The sequence below is a fragment of the Belonocnema kinseyi genome, chromosome 4 (assembly GCF_010883055.1).
Source record: "Belonocnema kinseyi isolate 2016_QV_RU_SX_M_011 chromosome 4, B_treatae_v1, whole genome shotgun sequence".
NCBI lineage: Eukaryota > Metazoa > Arthropoda > Insecta > Hymenoptera > Cynipidae > Belonocnema > Belonocnema kinseyi.
In genome coordinates, this window is record NC_046660.1 from 138,167,992 (window position 1) to 138,188,657 (window position 20,666).

The 20,666-nt window shown below is 35.3% G+C and overlaps 1 protein-coding gene across 3 annotated transcripts in view; it reads left to right on the forward strand.

The window, feature by feature from the left end:
- The window catches only part of LOC117171173 (exportin-2), a 278,471-nt gene extending 264,309 nt beyond the window's left edge, over positions 1-14,162 (forward strand). For all 3 annotated transcript variants that reach the window (XM_033358237.1, XM_033358239.1, XM_033358238.1), the window contains one exon: positions 13,908-14,162. In XM_033358237.1, the coding sequence (XP_033214128.1) occupies positions 13,908-14,053 (146 nt within the window). In that variant the 3' untranslated portion in view covers positions 14,054-14,162. The remainder of the gene's footprint in view (positions 1-13,907) is intronic.
- The last annotated feature ends 6,504 nt before the right edge of the window (positions 14,163-20,666 follow it).

Below are 20,666 nucleotides of genomic sequence, written 5' to 3' on the forward strand. Positions count from 1 at the left end.
TTACAGAGGGATTAGCTTATTAAGCACCGTAAGTAAAATATATTCAAAAATACTTATTCGTAGGGTAATGAAAGTAACAGAAGCAAAGATTTGGGAAGTCCAAAGTTGGTTTATGCCAGGAAGGTCATGTACGGATCAAATATTTAGCTTAAGGCAAATAACAGAAAAAAGTTTAAGTGTAGGAAAAAAAGTTTTCTGTGCATTTGTTGACCTAGAAAAAGCTTTTGACAAGGTAGATAGAAGTAAACTGTTGGAAGTTCTGAAAGAGTATAGCGTCAATAGATGAATACTTATCAGAAGTAAAAATATATCAAATAAAGCTAAAATGGCAATACATAATTCCATATTTGTACCGACTGTACTATACGGTAGCGAGACATGGACTTTCAAGAAAAAGATAAGAGTAAAATTAACGCAATTGACATGAGATTCATGCGCATAATAAGAGGGAAAACCCTAATGGACAAAGTAAGTAACAAGATAATTCTAAAAGAATGTGGTGCAAAAGAGACGCTAGTAGACACATGGGAAAGAAATCGGTTAAGATGGTTCGGCCCAGAGGTAGACCGCGGAAAGAATTGTTAGAATGTGTGAATGAGACCCTACTTAGAAGAGACATAATAAGTCACAGAAACGCGAGAGCCTGCATGGAAAAATGCATGGATATAAAAGAAGCTAGAGAAGTATGCCAGGACAGGAAAGTATGGCGGCAAATAGTTAATAAAAAGAGTGTCAGTAGAGTTAATGACGCCTGAAATAAAGACCTTGGCTATTAATAAACCCAAGTGGGGAACCTTACACAACGACTTCGTGAGGTTCTTCGCTTGGGGTGATTGCTAGGGAGATTGATCAGCAACCTGGATCAGAGCAGTGTTGCGGAACGAACGTGTTATTTACTTAAATAGCACGAGAATTCAGGATCAATCTGAAAAATCTCTATCCCTTCCACACACTACTCCTTTCCCCTGCCAAGTGAGTCACGCCTACCCCGAAAGGGAAATAGCTTAATGGTGTAATAATAATAATTTTAACAAAGGTTTGCAAATCTGCTGTTCTCCTCTTGAGGATTGATTTAATAATTTTAAATCTAGTCCATAATTATGTTTCTGTTTAATTATGAGTAAATTTATCTCTTGAAGTCTGTAGTTGTAAAGTTTTTGCTAAATTACAATTATTTTTCGTTGTCAAAACTGTTTCATGGTATGCAAATAAATTCAAGTATATATCTTGCGTGTAAATTTATATTGTAGTTCTTTCCAATTGTCCCTAGTTTCGTATTTGAAGTTCCTGTTCTTTCATTGTTTTTTCGCTTCTGATCCTCCTCCATGGTTATCTTCTTTCTGAAACAAATATGTAAGGAAAACGAAAAACTCGTCCGTGTAGTCAATTGTCGTGAAAATTTCTTGTTTTTAGACTCGATTATCCTTTGAGTTCGTTTTTGTTTGATTGAAGCAGCTCTTGTTTTATTCTGTTATACAAATTTTTAATTCAATATAAAGTGTCTAATTTATTTAATTAAAAAATATTCAAAGTAGGTTTATTTCCTGATATAGAACTTTGAGTTCTGCGTTACACTGTTTGTACTTTCTTACTGAAATTTATATTTCTTATTCTTACTTTGTTTTCACCTTTTTCTTTTGTCCTACCGGAGAATGTTACTTGTGTCTTGTCTTAGGAGTCAAGATTCTGTTATCTTTCAATTATTTGAAGGGTTTTTTGGCTTAAACTACTAATTTCCCCCTAACTCGTCACCCTGTTGAAGATTTTCATCCAGTTCGACCCGAAATTAGGTGTAGGAAAAAAAGTCAGTGCATATGGACGCACAGTGCGGCGAATAAAAAAATTGGGACTCAAAATGATCCAGAGCCTACAATTTTCATCCGATTCCATCTTTTTTTTTTAATTAAAGCTATTTAAATTCTGAAGAGGTCTGTCGAAGGTAATTTTGCTAAAAAGGCTCTGTTTGTTTGTTATTCAAGTTTCAAAATGCCAAAAAACCGTAATTTTTCACTTTTAAGCTGCGTGTTCTGTAGCATTAATGGATTTTACCTCAAAATGGTGAAAAACTGAAGACTTACAATCGATTAGCAAATCCTTATAACTTAGATGAAGTTCGTGCAATCTGATCAATTGTTATAAACAAATGTGTGAACAAAATTGATTATTGTTGTACACTGAAGTCTGGAAGTTCTTTTCATCACGTTTTCCCCGCGAAATTTAGTGCAACTAATGTTTCGTTGAAATCAAACACTGAAGTATAATTTTTTTGATTGTTATAAACGAATTTCATAAACAAATTTAATAAATAAGCAGCGCCTCTGTATATAAAAAAATGCAGTTTTTCTGCACAATCATTAGGTTTGCATTCAAAAATGGAAAATCCATGACAGAAATGGACAATCAAAATATTTACCATTGTTATAAACAATACTGATTAACAAATGCATTAAACGGTCATTCTTTGATAGAAAAAATCCATTTTTTTTTGCATAATTGTTCATTTTATCCCTAAGTTGAAATTCTGATGGAGGAAACTGATGTTTGACAATATTGTTCATTATTATTAACATTCATTCATTCATTATTATTATTAGACGCTTTCAAATAGGAATAATCTCTTTCTTGATGAAATGTTGATTATATCTTAAAAAATGAAACTCCTACGAATCAAGAGTCGTAAATATTGAAAGTCAGGAAAACACAAAAATCCAATGGATACATGCGTTAAATTTTCAATGCCCTTCCAAACAAACAGCGCAGCAATTGAACGTTGAGTGACGAGAAAAATGTGAGAACCGGAACAAGTGAAGAACGAAACAACTGAAAATCAAGAGACACAAGCGATTTTCAGTTATTTTGTTCTTCACTTGTTCCGGTTCTTACATTTTTTTCGTCACTCAAAGTTCAATTGCTGCGCTGTTTGTTTGGAAGAACATTGAAAATTTCACGCACGTATCCATTGGATTTTTGTGTTTTCCCGAATTTCATTATTTACGACCCTGAAGTCCAAATAATGAGGATTATATCTCATAAAGTGCAGATTTGTAAATACTTTGTTTTCGTGTTCTTCTTGAGCTGTTATGCAGTTTTATCAGCTTTTAGATTCAAATCATTCCTTCATTAGTTTCAAACAAAAATCTTATTTTCGATCAAATTCATTATTCTAAAAATGAAGAATTTAAAGTTCCGAAGCAAGTTCTTTTTGATTTTCTGATCACAAGTGGCGACAAAGATAGAGGAAAACTCCTGAGGTATATCAAAGCCAATTATGATATCAAAGACGAATATCTGAAAGCAATCGAAGATAAGTTATCTTATTTCATGTCCATATTTGAACAAAAGTGGAAAAAAGCTTTTTATAGCATAACAAAATTTAGGGTTAGGAATTTTCAGGAAAATTTCTCTGTTCAAATCGTTGGAAATTGTCCCGGGAGAAGACCTTCAGATGATTTCGAGAATAGTTCATAATCAACTAAAAGACGAAAACTGCTGAAAATTCGGGAATGTTGTTCTGACTCTGAAATACAGCATTGGAGATGATAGACACGGAAACTGGAAGATGTTTGGCGATTTGGAAAAATCGCATTGGAGATGATAGACACGGAAACTGGAAGATGTTTTGCGATTTGGAAAAATCCCCATCCTGGATCATCAAGACTGTAGAATTATGCGATTCCACAACCATTAACAATTACTTTCGGTCGAAGTCGGAATCGTTGCAAAGTCACGCATAAAATGATAATGTCCATGGTTACGGAAAGGTTTGCCAAGCGCTTACTAAAACGCCATCATCATCGTCATGTCATATATTCTCCGCAAAGCAAAGATGTTGAGTCTAGACGTTTTACGATTCAGTTCCTTATTTCAAGCTAACATTAACTATTGAACCCAAAAAACAGATTTCTTCTATACGAAAGCATTATTTTAATAATTGATTGATCGTGACTGTTTGTAACAATGGGAAATGTTGATGGATGTCAGTATATTTCGTAGGAGTTTCATTTTTTATGGTACAATCAACATTTTAGAAAGATAGAGATTTTTACTATTTGAAAGCGTCTAATAAATGCATTTGTTGATCAGAATTGTTAATGAAAATGAAAAATATTGTCAAACGTCAGTTTCCTCCATCAGAATATTAATTTAGGGATAAAATGAACAATTTAGCAAACAAAATGGATTTTTTTCTATCAAAGAGTGACCGTTCAATGTAATTGTTAATCAGTATTGTTTATAACAATAATAAATATTTTTATCGTCCATTTCTGTCTTGGAATTTTCATTTTTGAAGGCGAACCTAATGATTGCGCAAAAAAATGCATTTTATATATATACAGAGGCGCTTATTTATTAAATTTGTTTATGAAATTCGTTTATAACAATCAAAAAAATTATACTTCAGTGTTTGATTTCAACGAAACATTAATTTCACTCGATTTCGCGGAGAAAAACGTGATGAAAAGAACTTCCAGGCTTCAATGTACAGCAATAATCGGTTATCTTTTTTAAAGCGCCCTTGTTGCAATTTAATTGAGCTAACCAATAGCTAAAGTAGTTTCTTGTTTCTCTTAAATTCAAAAATTAAACAGTTATGAAACTTTTTTTGTGCCAAATTTAAGCTTTCTGCTGCGCGCTGATCTTCGACCAGGGCCTTCTCGCAAATGGCCAAGCGACTCAGAGTCTACCACCTTAAAGTTGCTTCACCTATGGCTTTTATGCAAGCCCTACACAACAAACCAGCTGTATGTAGAACATCTTATAATGCCATTCCTAACGTCACTGCCGCCTGCTCAGGGCACGTAAAGACGGTGAAGTAACATTCTGGCACAGTGTTGTCAGGGGACGAAAGATTGCCAATGAGCCCTTTTTTTATACTGTCCTTAGAATTGGTGGCACGGTGATAGAAACATCAGTGATTTTCCAAAGAATCATTACTGTGTAATAATTGGCCCTAACATTTTTCCGTGCGTCTAAATGGTGAATAAACTACAGCTTTGTATTTTCTTTGAAAGTATCTAGACCTATGAGTGGTCTCAAAGACGTGACGAGGACCACCAGCAATGGAAAACTTTGTCCTGAAAATGTATTACATCACCAAAGTTTCATACGATACGACTTGACCAACGCATTGAGAGCTAGGTTCAGCTACCAGTGATAAGTGCTGTTTTCTAACGATGCATGTGTGAGTGTGCCGGAGTTATGTCGCTGACATTGTATCTCTGAATCAGCATAACAATTTCAGTCAAGTATGCTTTAGGCTTAGATGTTTTGTCTCTGGTTTTGCTGAATATACTGAATACTTTATCCTTAGCAGAACTATCCTCGGCTTTGTCCTCAACGCCTGCTTCATCAGCACTAAAGTGTTAGCTGCCATTTTAAAATTAATGGAACCAAACATTTGAATCAGATGACTTAAATAGAGAACTCTTAAGTCTAAGCCTCTTATATATACGTTTAGTCCTTTTAATTCATTTGTTTTAAATGTAAATAAACTGACCCGGCACGAAAAACTTTTGGACCTCTGTACCAGGGGAAACTAGTGCTCGAGAACTGAAACATTTTGTCCTTCGGACCCAGTCAACCAGCTGGCGGTTTCGATTTCCGTCTGACACTCTGTCAGAGCCTCGGCGGCCCATGCGGCAAATACTAGCCTGGCAAGGGAGTTGTTTATCTCCGGAGAGTCATGGGACAGTTACCTTTAGAGAAAAAGTTTCTCTAAGTACTTAAACCTGTTGCTCTTGGTGGTTCGGAACCCACCTTAAACTTCTGGACGCTATGCCAATTTGCCGCTAAACTTGTACAGAGAAATGGAGAAGACCTTTCTTTGTTGGGAATTTAACTGTGTCAAAATCCTTGTCCTTTTAATTAAAAATCGGGCATTGGTTTACACCACGAAGAACCGACTTCGAAATTGACATTCTGTTAACTGAATGAAAAGCTGTGCAAATCTAGAGCACACTACCGGAAATGCAGTCAAATTCTAAGAATTAGAAGATCATTGACCGATTCAAAGATACAGCGCTTGAAAAGTGAGATGCCAGAATTTCCACTAAAAGTAGCGAAAATAAAAAGCGAAATGAGATGTGTGTCATCTGTAGTGATGCAAACTTGGAAAGCAGAACAGAACAATTAGTGATTCTACACATACAGAGCACATTTGTCACATTATCGTATTTCTGTCAAAAATTCTCTTAAATACTCGAAAAATCTATTTTTAGATGTCTCCATATACGCGGCACCTATAGACGTTTTTTAAATCTATCATGCATTGCGTTTGAACTCCTAATTGATTATTTAAAAGTTTGGCGTGGAAACTACAGGATTCGTGACAAAATTTTTATTTAACTGATATATTTGTAGATAAAATGCAATTAAAACAATGTGCTGCTAAATATTGTTTTTGGTTACGGTATCCGAATTTCCAGCTGACTCCATCCAACGTATTTTTATCAGAGTACGATATCATACATGATAAGAACTTTCAGATTTCACAATAAAAGTTAAGGGATCGACGAGGCTTACTTGGAGCTCATACAAAAGAAGGTTTTGTCAGAAGGATTCATTGATTCCTTTTGTGTTCAAAGTGTAAAAATTAATTTCGTATCGTTTTCCGATACCGTAACTTTAGATACTATAGGATTACAATTTTAAATACTAATACGATACACAGCGATGAGGAATGGAAGGATGGGTAGATGGAAGGATCGAGAGTGCTAAGCGTACGGCGGAGCGATGCGGATGTGAGATTTCGGGTTTCATAATTGTATAAACTGTATTCGTCAATTAATAATTCCACTATCAAAAAGTATACGATTTGTAAGCTTGGACGTGATTAATGACGGCGGATCTGGCAAGTGATGGGAGAAAAGGGTAACGTGAAGGATCGTTCCCACAAACTCGTAACGTTTCGCACCGATAGCCGCGCATTTTGAGAATAAAGCCGATTTTCGGAGAGAGTCGACGAGCATCTTAGAAAAGTTCAAGCTTTTCCTTAGAAAATATTATGCTTTTCTTTGATTATGATTGTATGCTGATTTTTATGGTTTCTTTGTATGGTGTTCTGGCCTGATATGCAACTCTTCGAATTACGACGCGCTGATATGAATGCAGCGCACTGCTTAATAAAAATATTCATTTTTTTCGGACTTTTGCGTATGAACGACAGTCTATAGGGTGACTTTGAATTCGATCAATTTAAGATGGTGAAACTCAGACAGATTCCAGGGATTCAAGATAAGATGAAAACGCCATCGAAAGTGGAAATTGGTACATAGATTTATTTTCTAAGAAGATGGGGATCGTGGAAGTCGTTAAAAGTTACGCACATTTCGAATGAATCACTTCATGATAAAAAGGAAGTGGTTGTTACAGGTGAAATTAACATGGAATCTCTTATCCAGTATGTGATAGAATAAATGATGAAATAGTAAAGAAAGCTATTCTTTTCAGGGCAAACACTGTAAAGGAATTCAAGAAGAAGATAAAAGCCAACGAAGGAATCAGAAGAAAAGAAAGAAAGCTACCACTGAATAGAAATTTGGAAAGAGGAATCAACGAGAAACGAAGATAGAAGCAAACAGCAAAGTACAGCGGTGCTACAACTATGGTGGAAAAGGCCATGACTCTGAGGACCGCCCATTTAAGGATCGCGGTAAGAGATGTTTCCGTTGTAGCGAGCTTGGGCATGAATCGAAAGAATATAAGTTACCAGATGTTAAGTCAAACAAATCAGTTAATACCAGTAAAATAAAGCTATATAATAAAAACGAAAAACAGTTAGGGATAAATGATAAGTAGATCCTCTGGTAGATGCTGGCGCACCAGTTTGTTTAATTTGCGTTTCACTTAATGCTAAGTTTAATGACACGAGTGATTATAGATAAGAGAATTTCTGCGTGATTGGCGTTTAGTCACTAAGGAGTAGAAGTTTGTAGCTTATTATAAATATTGACGATCATTTCCTTACCACTATCGACGTCGTTCCCAATGATGCGATAGATTATCATTTAATTATTGGCAGCGATGTATTTCCATCTCGAAATGTCCTTTTCAATTAACCTTTATTATATCTTTATTATATCCCTGATGTTTAAATACGCGAAGAAGCTAAACCATTATTTGACAAATATTACTCTCCACGCGTGTCATGTCGATCACCTAAGACCTCTTGAAAAACAAACAAAAAATATCACATGCTATCAGTTATCGACGGTTTTACCAAATTCATGTGGTTATATCCTACTAACTGAACGACATCTAAAGATGTAAGCGACAGATTGGAAAAGCTAAATTTTGTATTCTGTATTCCTGCAAGGATTATCTGTCATCGTGAAATGGTATCCTGGCCTGAAGATTTCCAGAATTACTTCAAACGGGACGGAACGAAGCACCATGCCATAAATATAGCCTTTCCGCCGAAGAATAAATATGTCGTTAATTGAGCTGTTGTTTGGTATGAAGATGCGACCTGAAACTAACTTGCAAGTAAAGTAAGTTATTGAAGTGGCGCTTCACTCGTATGTCCATCTGAATGGAGTAATGTACGTGAAAAGGCTGAAAAGAAAATTATGAAAGTTCAAGCAGATAATCGTCACTCGTATATGCCATGTGCCGACTCGATATAATGAGTTTGATCTCGTAGCAATCTGACTGGTAAATTAAAGCGAAATATTATGGCCCCTATGTCATCGAAAAGGAAAAGTTTAAAAATATGTATGCTGTTACTATGTAAGTTTATACGACAGACATTTGTTCACAAGTTCATCAAAAGCATTAATTTTAATATCAAATAGTATGCAATATCATAACCTCATTTTCGATTGATAGGGGTGAAACGGAGTCATTTTACCATTTCCTATTTATATATAAAGCTTATGTTGTTTGTCATTTTACGTTTAGTGTGTAAATACTTTACTGTATTCTGTTTCTTTACTTATAATTATAGTACTTTATAAAAAAAAAACAATATCAAAGGCACCAACATGAGCCACAAGTCTTTGAACTAATATCTAATCGTGAATACTTCTACGAACTCTTCCTTTATAGCCGAAAAACATTATTTGTAAAAACAGTTTCATTTGCCAAAATTTCCCTGTATGTGTTGCTTATAAGACTGCTGCTGATACAGCTTCGATAAAACACAGAAATTCATTTTGGAAGAACTATTGCAACTCATGCATACTGTTGTCTCTGTGGATCTACGAAAGGATTTATTGTGGTTACATCAGAAATTCGCGAACCAAATCGTTATTAAGAGACAGATATCATAATATAATATCACAGATGATCAGTTGATATTTATTGCTGATGGGACGTATGTACGTCACGAAAAGAGTAGTAATACCGTGTATGAACGGAAATCTTACTCTAGACACAAACAAGTTCCATTGTGTAAATTATTTACACTGTACAGCGGACGGTTTTATTGTTAATGTGCTGTGTCAATTTTATGCAATTTTAAATGATGCTCAGATCATGTAAATCGTTGGCCTGGTGAAGCTAGGCACGTAATGATTGGTGCAAAATATAAACTCCTTTACCATACACTGGAATATAAACTTCTGTCAAAATCAGAAATGTATAACAAGATAGCTTGTTTTCTTAATAATACTTTCGGGAAACGTTTCCTGTCTGACGAATTTATGATTGATGAATTTATAGCGCAAATAAACGGTGAAGACATGGAGGAAAATACATTAGCTGAAATAGAAAAGAATGGAAGATGGAGCAGACGCAAAGTCCCGGTTCAGAAACGCATATCTACAGATCTGCTCGACTTTCCAGAGATAACAAAGATTTGAAGATTTTCTTTACAGGAATTTACCAATTGCAGTAGTCGGTATCTTATTCAGCAGAAATAATGACAGAAAGCGGCTAGAAGTACCTATTTTATCTCAAACAAACAAAGGAAATAATAAAAATTCAAGTTAAATGACGCCATACAAGTAGCAAAGAGTACAATTGTTTTATCGATTACAAATAAAATACCATTGGATACTAAGGTATATCTCGTTACTGTTGCGACTGTCCCAACCGCAAACGTACTATGGGAAGCTTTCGCATGTTACTGCGGTCGTTCACTATTTATCTGACGCAAAGTACCTTACTAAAATTTTGAGACCAGCTGAAATTATATCCAACATTTTTGAAACAGAAAGAGTTAAACCTGTAATAAACGAATACTGTGATAAAGACTTAATACTGATGTATAATTTGAAAATTACATAGAATAGAAACATTATGGAGTAAAAACTTACTCGTAATATATCCATATTACAGAATATATTACTTAAGAAATGGGTAATCTCCAGTGGTCTTATACGCTTCAAAAGTTCTGGCAATTAGGATAATTTTTTGTACCACTCCTTAAAATCCCAAAAAATTAAGGCTGAATACTTGATATGTAAGCAAACTGTGTGAATTTATTCGCTAATGTGTGCATTTTTGTTATTAGAAAAATTCGATTAAAAATATTTAAATGCCTGTTAGAATTTAAATTTTGCGCAAAAAATGGTTGCAAAATGTTCTTTTTTGTTATTAATTAAATGGTTATAGTCGCATCAACTACCAGGGTCATTAGCAACTGTACTGTAGGATTAATTATATACTGTAGGGTATCTGTAGAGTAGTACTCGAAGGGACAGAAGGGAAGCTTTCTCAAAACAAACCTCCAGGCTCGCTTCCTGCTTTGAGTCTAAGCTACGATGACTGCCTAAGCTGTTTGGCCGCAAGCTATTAAAATCCGTCAAATTCAATCCGAAATATACACAAAAAACTTGAAAACAATTAACGTGACCTTGAAAGATCATCTTCAAGGTTAAAAGGCTGAACATTTTAGGAAAGAGTTTTCTTTTTGTAACACACACATAGGACTAAGTCGAGTTGGGTGAGGCCCAATGGCACTTTTCATATACTTACTTGGCTATGCCTTTTTTGAATGATCGCCGTAAAAACGTGAAAGGTTTAATGCGATGGTCGCTTTACGACTGCAAGGAACTTAGTAATATTTTATTTCTTTTCAAATTTGTTTAGGGCTACATTGATTGACCCTGCTTGTTGCACTAAGTGCCCTTCGACGTACCAGTTTATAGGATCAGATCTGAATTACCATTTTACGCGCATGATGCGCTATATAATATTTCGATCTCCAAAATGTCCAATAAACTTATTGTAATTCTTTTTTTAAAGGCAAATAATATCTAGATTCAGTTTACATGTTAATAAATAACTTCGTTACAGCTACCGAAAGCTATTTATTTCAAATATAACATTTCTTATATTATCTAAATTTAAGATTTAATAATCATGTAATTAATCTATAAAAATATAACCAAGAAACGAAGGAATGTATTTTTGTTGGGTATGCATTTCGTCCAACTTTATGCGTGAACATTAACGCTAATTTCATGTGAAGTTTATCAATCCTAATGGTCAATTCAGTTGGCCATTGCCGTCTAATGAAAGTCACAGTAGAATCAGCCATTCATGTATCGTGAACAAGAGCAGTTCTTGAGAATCGAGAGCAAGATTTGATAAATTGATAACATAAAGTAGTGGTATTCAAGTGAACATTTCTTGCTGCATTATAATAAATTAAAGGAAAAGTTAAAAAATTAAAAATACAAGTAAGCGTTTTAAAATCGAATTATATATTATGTAGAATTCATGGTTAGTTTCTTTAAACATAAGGGAAAGGGGAAAAACGGTAAGTTTTTAAGTTCTAACCTCACTCTGTACGTGAACAGACTTTCCCCATTATCACCTTTAAACAATGAAAAATCATTTTTAAGGGTTGCATAAAGGGAGATTGTCGCCGACTCTCTGGAACTAATCCAGTAAACGGATTTTCAGAGTGAAAAATCAAATTGATCAAATTCGCAGGGTTCTATGAAAGATTCATTTGGATTGAACTAACTGAATGGGAAGGATTGAAAAGTGGTTCCCAAATTTAAATGGATACTTTTTGAATGACCCTCGGATTCATCTGATTGGACACACGAATTGTAAAAGATTGTAAGGTGAGCTCGGTTTCACTTAGATTTAGCTCACGAACTGAAGAGGATAGAAAATATTGAATCTTGCTCTGGATTTATTTAGATTGAATTTCAAGAGGTCCTACGGATTTTAAATAATTGAAAAGTCTTTCCGGATGAGCTTCAAATGCTCTCGAATTGCAAATTATTTAGACTGAGTCGCATGTTCATTCAGATTGGAAGCACGTATTGAAAGGTTCTATTGCTGTACCTTGGATTGATTCGGATATCTTAATGCACGGATTGAAAATATTTGATAAATGAGCTTGCGATTCATTCGGATTGAATGCAGTCTTCATACACCAAGTAAAAAGAGTTGAAGAGGATTGAAAACATGCTTTGGGCTGTTTCGGATTAATTTTATTTGGTTCCATCTCAAAAACCTGACGTGATAGAGCTCAAATACTCAAAATAAGTTAAATTTTGTTGGACTGTTATTATTATTATTTCATATCATTATAAGTTACATCTGTCCTTGCCGATGAAAAAGCACTGAAAAAGCAGTAAAACGCCACTGGTCAGTGCTGATTTAGTGCTGTTTCTTCAGCACTATCTATACCGCTAGTTTTCGTTACGTGAGTTCTAATCTGTGAGGTCTTTCAAAAGGTGTTAGTAGTGTATACTATAGTGTTAGTGAAAATCGGTGTGCCTATGCCAATGCGACTAGGCTACCTAGTATACCAACTGAAAGGGTTTAAAAATCAAAATTTTAAATTTAGAAGATTTTAAAATTATCTACGAGAAGATTCGAAATTCAGAATTTACGGGTTTCGATTATTTCAGATATCTAACTTTTTCTTTTGGATGTTTAAAATTGGAATGAATATAACGTATCTCGTAAATGGAGTGAGATACACCAAACAGGCAACATTTTTTAATTCAACTTCAAAGAAGTATTCCAGTATATAAGTTATAAATATGTGTAATCAGAAAATTCATAAATTAAACAAAAGTGATAAAAATTTGAAGAAAATTCGAAACTTTATCAACTTTCAAGGATCTCCTAGCTCACTGTGTAACAGCCCGCCCCGATTTGTAAGATGCGCTGGGTTACATAATAGTCCAATACCTCGATCTGAGAGAGGCAAATGATTTATAATCAACATTCGGATCTCCTTAAATGGCGGTTAGAGCTGTTAAACGTAATCTTAAATGAATTTAAAAAAAAACTGTAATAAACATATTAGAAGGTGTTTTAGAAGTATGAAATTTACCAAATCTAATATGATTGTTCACAATAATGCATAAAATAAATACATATAAAAATATAAACAGTAATATTATATCGAATGTATATAAGTGGAAATTAATCCGAGTAACGTAAAATGACTAATTTTAGGTGTTTTTTTTAGATTGTGAATTAATTTTTTCAAGTAATTTTATTCTAAATATCAGAATTCTCAAATCAGATTCGTTAACAGTGCCCCAGAAAACCCCCAAGAAAGCATTTTTAACCAAATTTGTTTGTATTTGGAATTTTGTCCACATTTCTGAACAGTCTGACACATAGTGCTTCTGTACAAAAGGTCGGTGAGAACGTAACCTAAAAGGTGAATTTGAAAGGTTTCATTTTCTATATGGTTAAAGAACTAACTTTAAGGAGATAGAGTTTCAATTTATCTAGTCAGTCTACAATAAGAAACGTATATTTATCTAGAGAATGAGAATTCACTTTTTTTCTTGTTTCCCATTTTCCTAGTTTTTCTCATTTTTCTAGTGTCCTTTTTTTGATCGCAACATTTAAGTTACCCTGAAAAAGTTGTACTGCTCTTAATAAAAGTATTTCGATTCTTCACCTAGAGGTTGCAGCGAAATTTGTTTATATTATAGAAAAATAATTATTACTTGTTATAGTAATTTTCATTTATTTTTCAGCCGTCGGAGACATTCGTTTATTCCTGGCACAAGGTCTGGGGAAACTTCCTTTGGATCAGTTAACTGAAATATTAAGTCAAATTCCGGAACCAAGCACGAGTCATCTTAAAAAGTATCTTCAAACTGCTGGTATAACTGTAGTTTAGTGGACAAAATCTTTCAGTTCGTCAAATAAGATCAGTCGTAAAAATTCGAATGCCTTGTATGTTTAAATATTATAATTTGTCATAAAAAATTTGGTATGAAAAGCTTATATATATTTTATTTTTATTACTATTACTTCATTCCAACTTTAGGTATAGATGTTTTAGTGTTGTTTGTGTTAAACAAAATCCTAAATTTTAAGAAAACACTAATCTGATGAATATAGCCCAAGATCACTAGAAAAAGGGCCATTTATTGTGGCTTTAATAGCACGATTTTTTTTGTTAGCTGTAAGTACTCAGACAAAATGATTTAAAGAAATTTATACCCGTACATCGATAATTCCATATCAAATGTGTTAAAGGGATTATATTGGTAATGTATATTATTTTGTATAAACAAAACTCCTCTCATCACACCTTGTGCAGTGCTATACCAGGTAGATATTTGTAAGATTTAGGCCTTATTCTATTCCTTGAAAGCAAAAACATTTGTTAAGTAGTACTGCCCCACGGTGACATTATTACTTTTTTTTAAAACTTTCTCGCGCGAATCCTGTTTTTCAGCATAGCCACGGACTAAGTCAAGTGACTGATGAGAGAAGAATGTTATAAGTCAATTTATTACGATGTTTAAAATCTTTCGCATGATGTAGGTACAAAATAAGGAGCATGGTGTATACTGAAACAGCAGCTGCAAACCATTCTGTTATTATTCCTAAGTTTAGGACAAGTCGTTATTGTATAATATACGCCATATCATTACGTTTTTGCTAATAATCTCTCTGAGCCATTACGCGAAAGCCATGAATAATGTGCTCGATGGATTCGTTGGTATATTCACATAATCGACACCGATAAACCACGTCTTTACGTAATACGTGTTTGTGATCATGTCTGGTACTGAACACCTTTTCCTAAATCGCAATGAAGAATGATTCCTTTCTGTATACAGGACACCCTTTCTCAGCCAAATATTGGATGCCTCACTATCCGCTTCATGCTGAGATCTAACGTTTTGAGGTGCTCCCCATGGATGGCTTTCTATCTCCATTGAATTTCTAATGCCTCAATGGTTTCTGCTATGATATTCAAGGCCTCCTCTCAGGAGAAATTTATGTGTGTGTAGTCAAGAACTGCTTTACAGGTGACGCTGTAATGCGCAACATTTCGCTAGCTGTTCAAATAGTGCCGCAACTGAAAAACTGGTGACTTACACAGTTTTTTTATATCTACAACATCCTTACCCCCTCTATGGCTTGGTAGAACTTCTGTTTAACCTTTCAAGGTTGGTGCTAGACCATTTGATGGACCCGAAGGAGTACGTGACGACAGGGATATCATAGTTGTAGATTGCCCTGATTTTGTTTGCCAAGTTAAGAGAACTCTTCAGAATTAATCTGAGTCTTGTAGTCAAGGCAGTCGTTAGGATTTTCTTAACTATCGTATACCGAATAGTCTTAGATATAAGAATAAACGAATATTTATATGAATCTCACGCAGCTATTCCCTCGATGTCATTTTTGAACTCGCTCTCTAGCTCTGCGGTCCTTAATTCCCCACTGGTCCAATGCACTCTTCTACATTTATTTATTCCATACTCCACATGGATATCATTATAAAACTGGTTTGTGACATCGATCACTTGCTGTAGTTTCTGGTCTAAACTAGCGTATATCATCAGGTCATCCATGCACAGAAAATGGGTTACCTGATGATCATCCTCATTATTATGTATTCTGAACCCGTAATACATGCTTTTTAGTATTTTGCTCAATGGATTCAACGCGAAACAGAAGCATAGTTAATTGAAGGAGTCTCCTTGAAAGATACCCATCGCAATGCGTATTTATCCAGTTATTCTTGGTTGTCTATGATCAAAATACTAGATTCTTGTACCTCAAAGAATCATCACACGACTTAGAATGTCAATGATGCGTGTGGGTAGATTTTGTACATTTTTAAGACTTCAAGCAAATAGTCATGTGGTACGGAAAGAAACGCTTGCTTGTAGTCAATGTAAGCCTTGTGTGAGTTCCTTTGAAGTTTACGAGCTTGAATCATGGAAAGAGCGTCCATGATGATTAGATCTTTACAGCCTCGCGAGTTTTTACAACATCCTTTTTGTTCTTCTGTAAGAATGTCATTCTCGTCGCAATGAGAATATACCTTATCTGCAATGATAGTTGTACGACATTTATAAATTGTTGGAAGACAGGATATCGGTCGAGAGTCAAATGGATTTTGAGCGTCTGGTTTTTTTGGTAACATATACGTAGTACCCTGGAACATAAATCCTGGCATCAGATCTGGATGTTCAATGATCTTCTGAAAACACCTTGCCAACGCAGAATGTAAACTCGTCAGGTACTTGTACCAGAAGTTGTGCACCATATCCGGAACTCTAGCTTTCCAGTTACTTGCACAGTGTGGCTGTAAGAACATCAAGTCTCTTCCGTTGGGAGACTGCAATCTCATCCAACATTGACGATGTTAATGTCTCGATGTAACGAGGGTGGATGATTTTTATTTAGTAATATGGTTTATCAGATTTCTGATTCCATTTCCCTTTTTATATTAAGTAATACGACCTAATTCGCACCTTACTTTGCTGACATCTATACCCAACCTGATTTTCCGTTGTGGATCGAGATCCCTTCCTGAGACAAAAGTTGCATTTCTGGCCTAGTTTTGCGGCCCAATGTTCTAACGGTTGCCATAGCTGCACAGTATACCAGAGTTTGCACCTCTAACGCTGTTTGTGTAGCGTTCAAATACATAGGTGAAACCTCGCTGTTGAGGTGTTCTGTTAGAGCACGCAGATCATTTATGATTTTCTTTTAAGCAGAGAATGCTGTTGTGTTGGTTCTGCATGTCTGAATTCTAGTGAAACATGACCAAAATTTCTTTCAAGATGGTGTAGTTTTTCTAGGATTCCGCTTTTTACATCATCGTTAATAATATCCGGATGTGGTTCTGGTGGATCCGGTACTTGATGTTCATTATCCCTAGCACATATGCCTTCGGCTCCAATCAGATTTACAGATATTGTCCCTTTTTGATGTATTTGATTTTGCTAATTTATTGTTGTGGCATTCACAAAATCTCTGTTCATATGGTATGCCCATTTCAATCGCCTTTTTGGTTGCTGAAACTTTGTTTCTGCCTCTGGTTGTATCAAGCCATCTGTGTTTGGATGATTTGGTGGTTCTGGATCATGAATAGGTTTAGGTAGAACATTCATTTCATCTGCTTGTACGTGTAAGGCGGCTTCCTCTAACTGATGTTCCTTGTTTTCGTTTTTCCATGCCAAATCAGCCTGTTGTTTAATCTCCATTGCTCGGTTTTGTGAGATGTTTAGATTAGTCCTGATGTTTTTCATCTTAGCGATAAGATCTCTTAGTGCGACTTTCATTATATAAGGATACTTTTCAGCAAATTTCGTCTTTAAATTGTGTCTTTTTTCGACTTATGTTTTGAACTTCGAACTTGCATAAATAAATATAAAATTCGCAAATAGCTAACGCGAGCCAAATCATCCTCAGCAGGCACAGTTGACGTTCCACTGCTCACCATTTGTCGCAGATGTTCTTGCTGGCCAGATTTTTGATTAGTGAGATATGTCTGGCCATCTCGTAGATCATTATCACCACCGTCCTGCATGCTGTGACCCCCAGTGGCGACTCCAAGGGCGCCTAACGATCCTTAGAAAGTGACAAGCTTTTCAAAATTTTAAAAATACTTCCATTAATATTGATGGGTTTTGGTGTTCTTCTCAGTCCCTTTTCTCTTCATTCTCGGCCTGTCTGAAATAGAAGCCCCTGCCAGTAGCAGTGCTACCGCCAACATAACCGTCAAAGTCATGAGATGAAAGCTAAAGCCCTACCGCTACACCAACGCCAGTACCTTCAGTAGTGACCCTACCGCGACATTATTTTTACAGCAGAAATTGTAGACTCCAGAAGCTACGTTGTCCATGTACGTTGTCCTCTCCTGCTCCTTCTATCCTGCAATGTAAACAAGAACTGGAACTTTACGCAAGATACTTACTAAATCACTGTTCCTTAGATTACGGTCTCTAGCCACAGATGACCTTATGCGGCAGACGGTTCATTTAAAAGTGAGGATTTAACCTCTGGATACTTTTTTAGAGCTACCGACAAAAAAATTGTCCATCCCGAGAAAGACTTATTGGTGTATTTTTGACCTCTTAGACGGCCAACATATTACGCCAAGCTTAAGTTCCCTCCTTAAACTTAACAAATCAAGAAAAAAACCGCATTTAAAGAACTTGATCGGAATAAAGACATTATAATATTACCCACAAAGGCAACACAACAGTAATAATGAATAAAAAAGACTATAACAACAAAATCATAGACCTTCTAACTGTCGATACATGCAGAAAACTTAAAAATGACCCTAAAAAAACAATAGTCAGTAAAATAAAAACCCTCAAAGATTCTAAACTTGAGAAACAATGTCTAAATTAATAGCTACTAATGTAGCTTCCTCGCTACAAAACTAAATCCTTTTACAGGAAACTCTATCACTCACATCTAAAACTCATTTGACTTTATCAAAAAGATAGAGTAGATTCGTATCCAACCCCAAGATATCATAATGAGTTTCGACCTAGTATCTCCCTTTACGAAAGTATTAATCTCTGATACAATTGATATTATTAAATCTTTTAAAAACTTCCCTTCTGCGCTCAAACCTTTGATAGAACATTTTGTCAATAATACTTACTTCTTTTTTAATAAGCAATTCTACGAATAAACCTCAGGAGCAGCACTGGAATCCTCAATCTCACTTGTAATAGACAATATCTGTATAGACAATCTAGAAACCAAAATCTTCAACCAAGCTAAGCTTAAACCGGATTTTTGGTTCCGTTGCGTTGATGAAACTTTTGTCATCTGGCGACATGAACGAGATGAACTAAAAAAGGTTTTCGATTTCATCAATCGATTACTTCCTAATATCCAGTTCACCATGGAAATTGAACAAAACGGAAAATTGCCTTTCTTGGATATATTATTTTACAAAAGATCTGATAACATATTAGGGCATGAAGTTTACAGAAAACCCACCCTCACAGACACCTACATGCCGCCTCCCACCACCACCCACCTCAAAAACAATTTGTCATCAACTCACGTGTATACAGACCTGTCTCCATAACAGGTGTTAAAAGTTAAACGTTAAACAAATCCTGATACAGAATGATTACACAAATAAAGAAATTGATAAAGCAATAAGAAAATACACTCAAAAAGATAAGTCAACACAACCTACGAAAGAAAGAGATAAGCAACCACCACTCTTCTCTACATCCAAGATGTAACAGAACAAATGGGAAGAATTCTCAAGAAGCACATAATCCAAACCATATTCAAACCACCTGCGAAAATAGGACAACTGCTAAATCAATCCAAAAACAAAAAGGCATTTCACGCAATCAGCATTAGCTGAACATCATATCGAAACAGGACATAACATTTTATTTAACAAAACAGCAGTCATTGCGCTCTGGCTCATCGTGAAAGCATTAAATCGACTCTTCATGTATTTTCTTCATGTATCTTCTTGTTAATACAAAATCTGTAGGATTGTGGAGGCTACAGGCAATGAACAGAGTCAGGCACTTAAAGATAGGGACAATATTAATTTTAAGGCAAATTTGTAAAACATTGAGGTGTATGCAAGGCAATCCTTTAAGGTCAGCAGGCCGAAAAATAAATTTTTATATATTTAGCTATATAGATAGAATGCAAGGGGCTTTTCACCAAAAAACTAGGAGTAAATTTAAATTCGCAGAGTTTTTCCTTGTATCTTTCCCTATGAACCCAAGCACCAAACATAGTAAACAATTTCCTCGGAGGTTACGAAAGTGCCCCGCACCAAATACATTGCATGAAGGTCTATGTGGATTTCTTTCATTTCATGATATTTTGTAGCTTATGGTACTTCGAATAAAAATTCCGAATGAAAATTCATGCACGCAAGAAGAGCTTTACTGACATTTAATGTCTGTTTGGCACCACGTTCAGGAATCATGCATAGTTCCTTGTCCCTTCGAACTTTTGTAGTTTAAAAGCTCCCAAACTAATCCATGTCTGAAGGTCCAGGTCAGCTTAGCTTAACGTCGGTATGGCCCAAAATGTTGCTTTTCATGCGCACTAAAGAATCTCTACAGACAGTCGAAGATTGCTTGGCGCCACGCTGATAGACCATACCCCATGCACCATTACTCTGTAATTTTTTAGATCGTGTCCCTTAAATCAAAATTTTATATGTGACGTTCTGCGAGGAAAGGGACCTTCGGGTTAAAAAATCGATATTCAGATTTTTGATGATATTGATAGCTCCAAAATCGCTCTTTCACGTTAAAAAATAATTAAATTTTAATCTGTAAAATTGGATTTTGTTATTGAGATGCAAAGTGGGGAGTAAATCGCCTATTTTGAATCGTACGGTTCGCCCGAGAGATCCAACTCAACCACTTTCTACACATCTTTCCATTCTGTGCCCGAGTGACTCAAGAAATCGTCTGACAAAATTGTCTGCAAAAATTTGCCTGTTATCCCCAAGGTCCCTTTCTTCGCAGAAC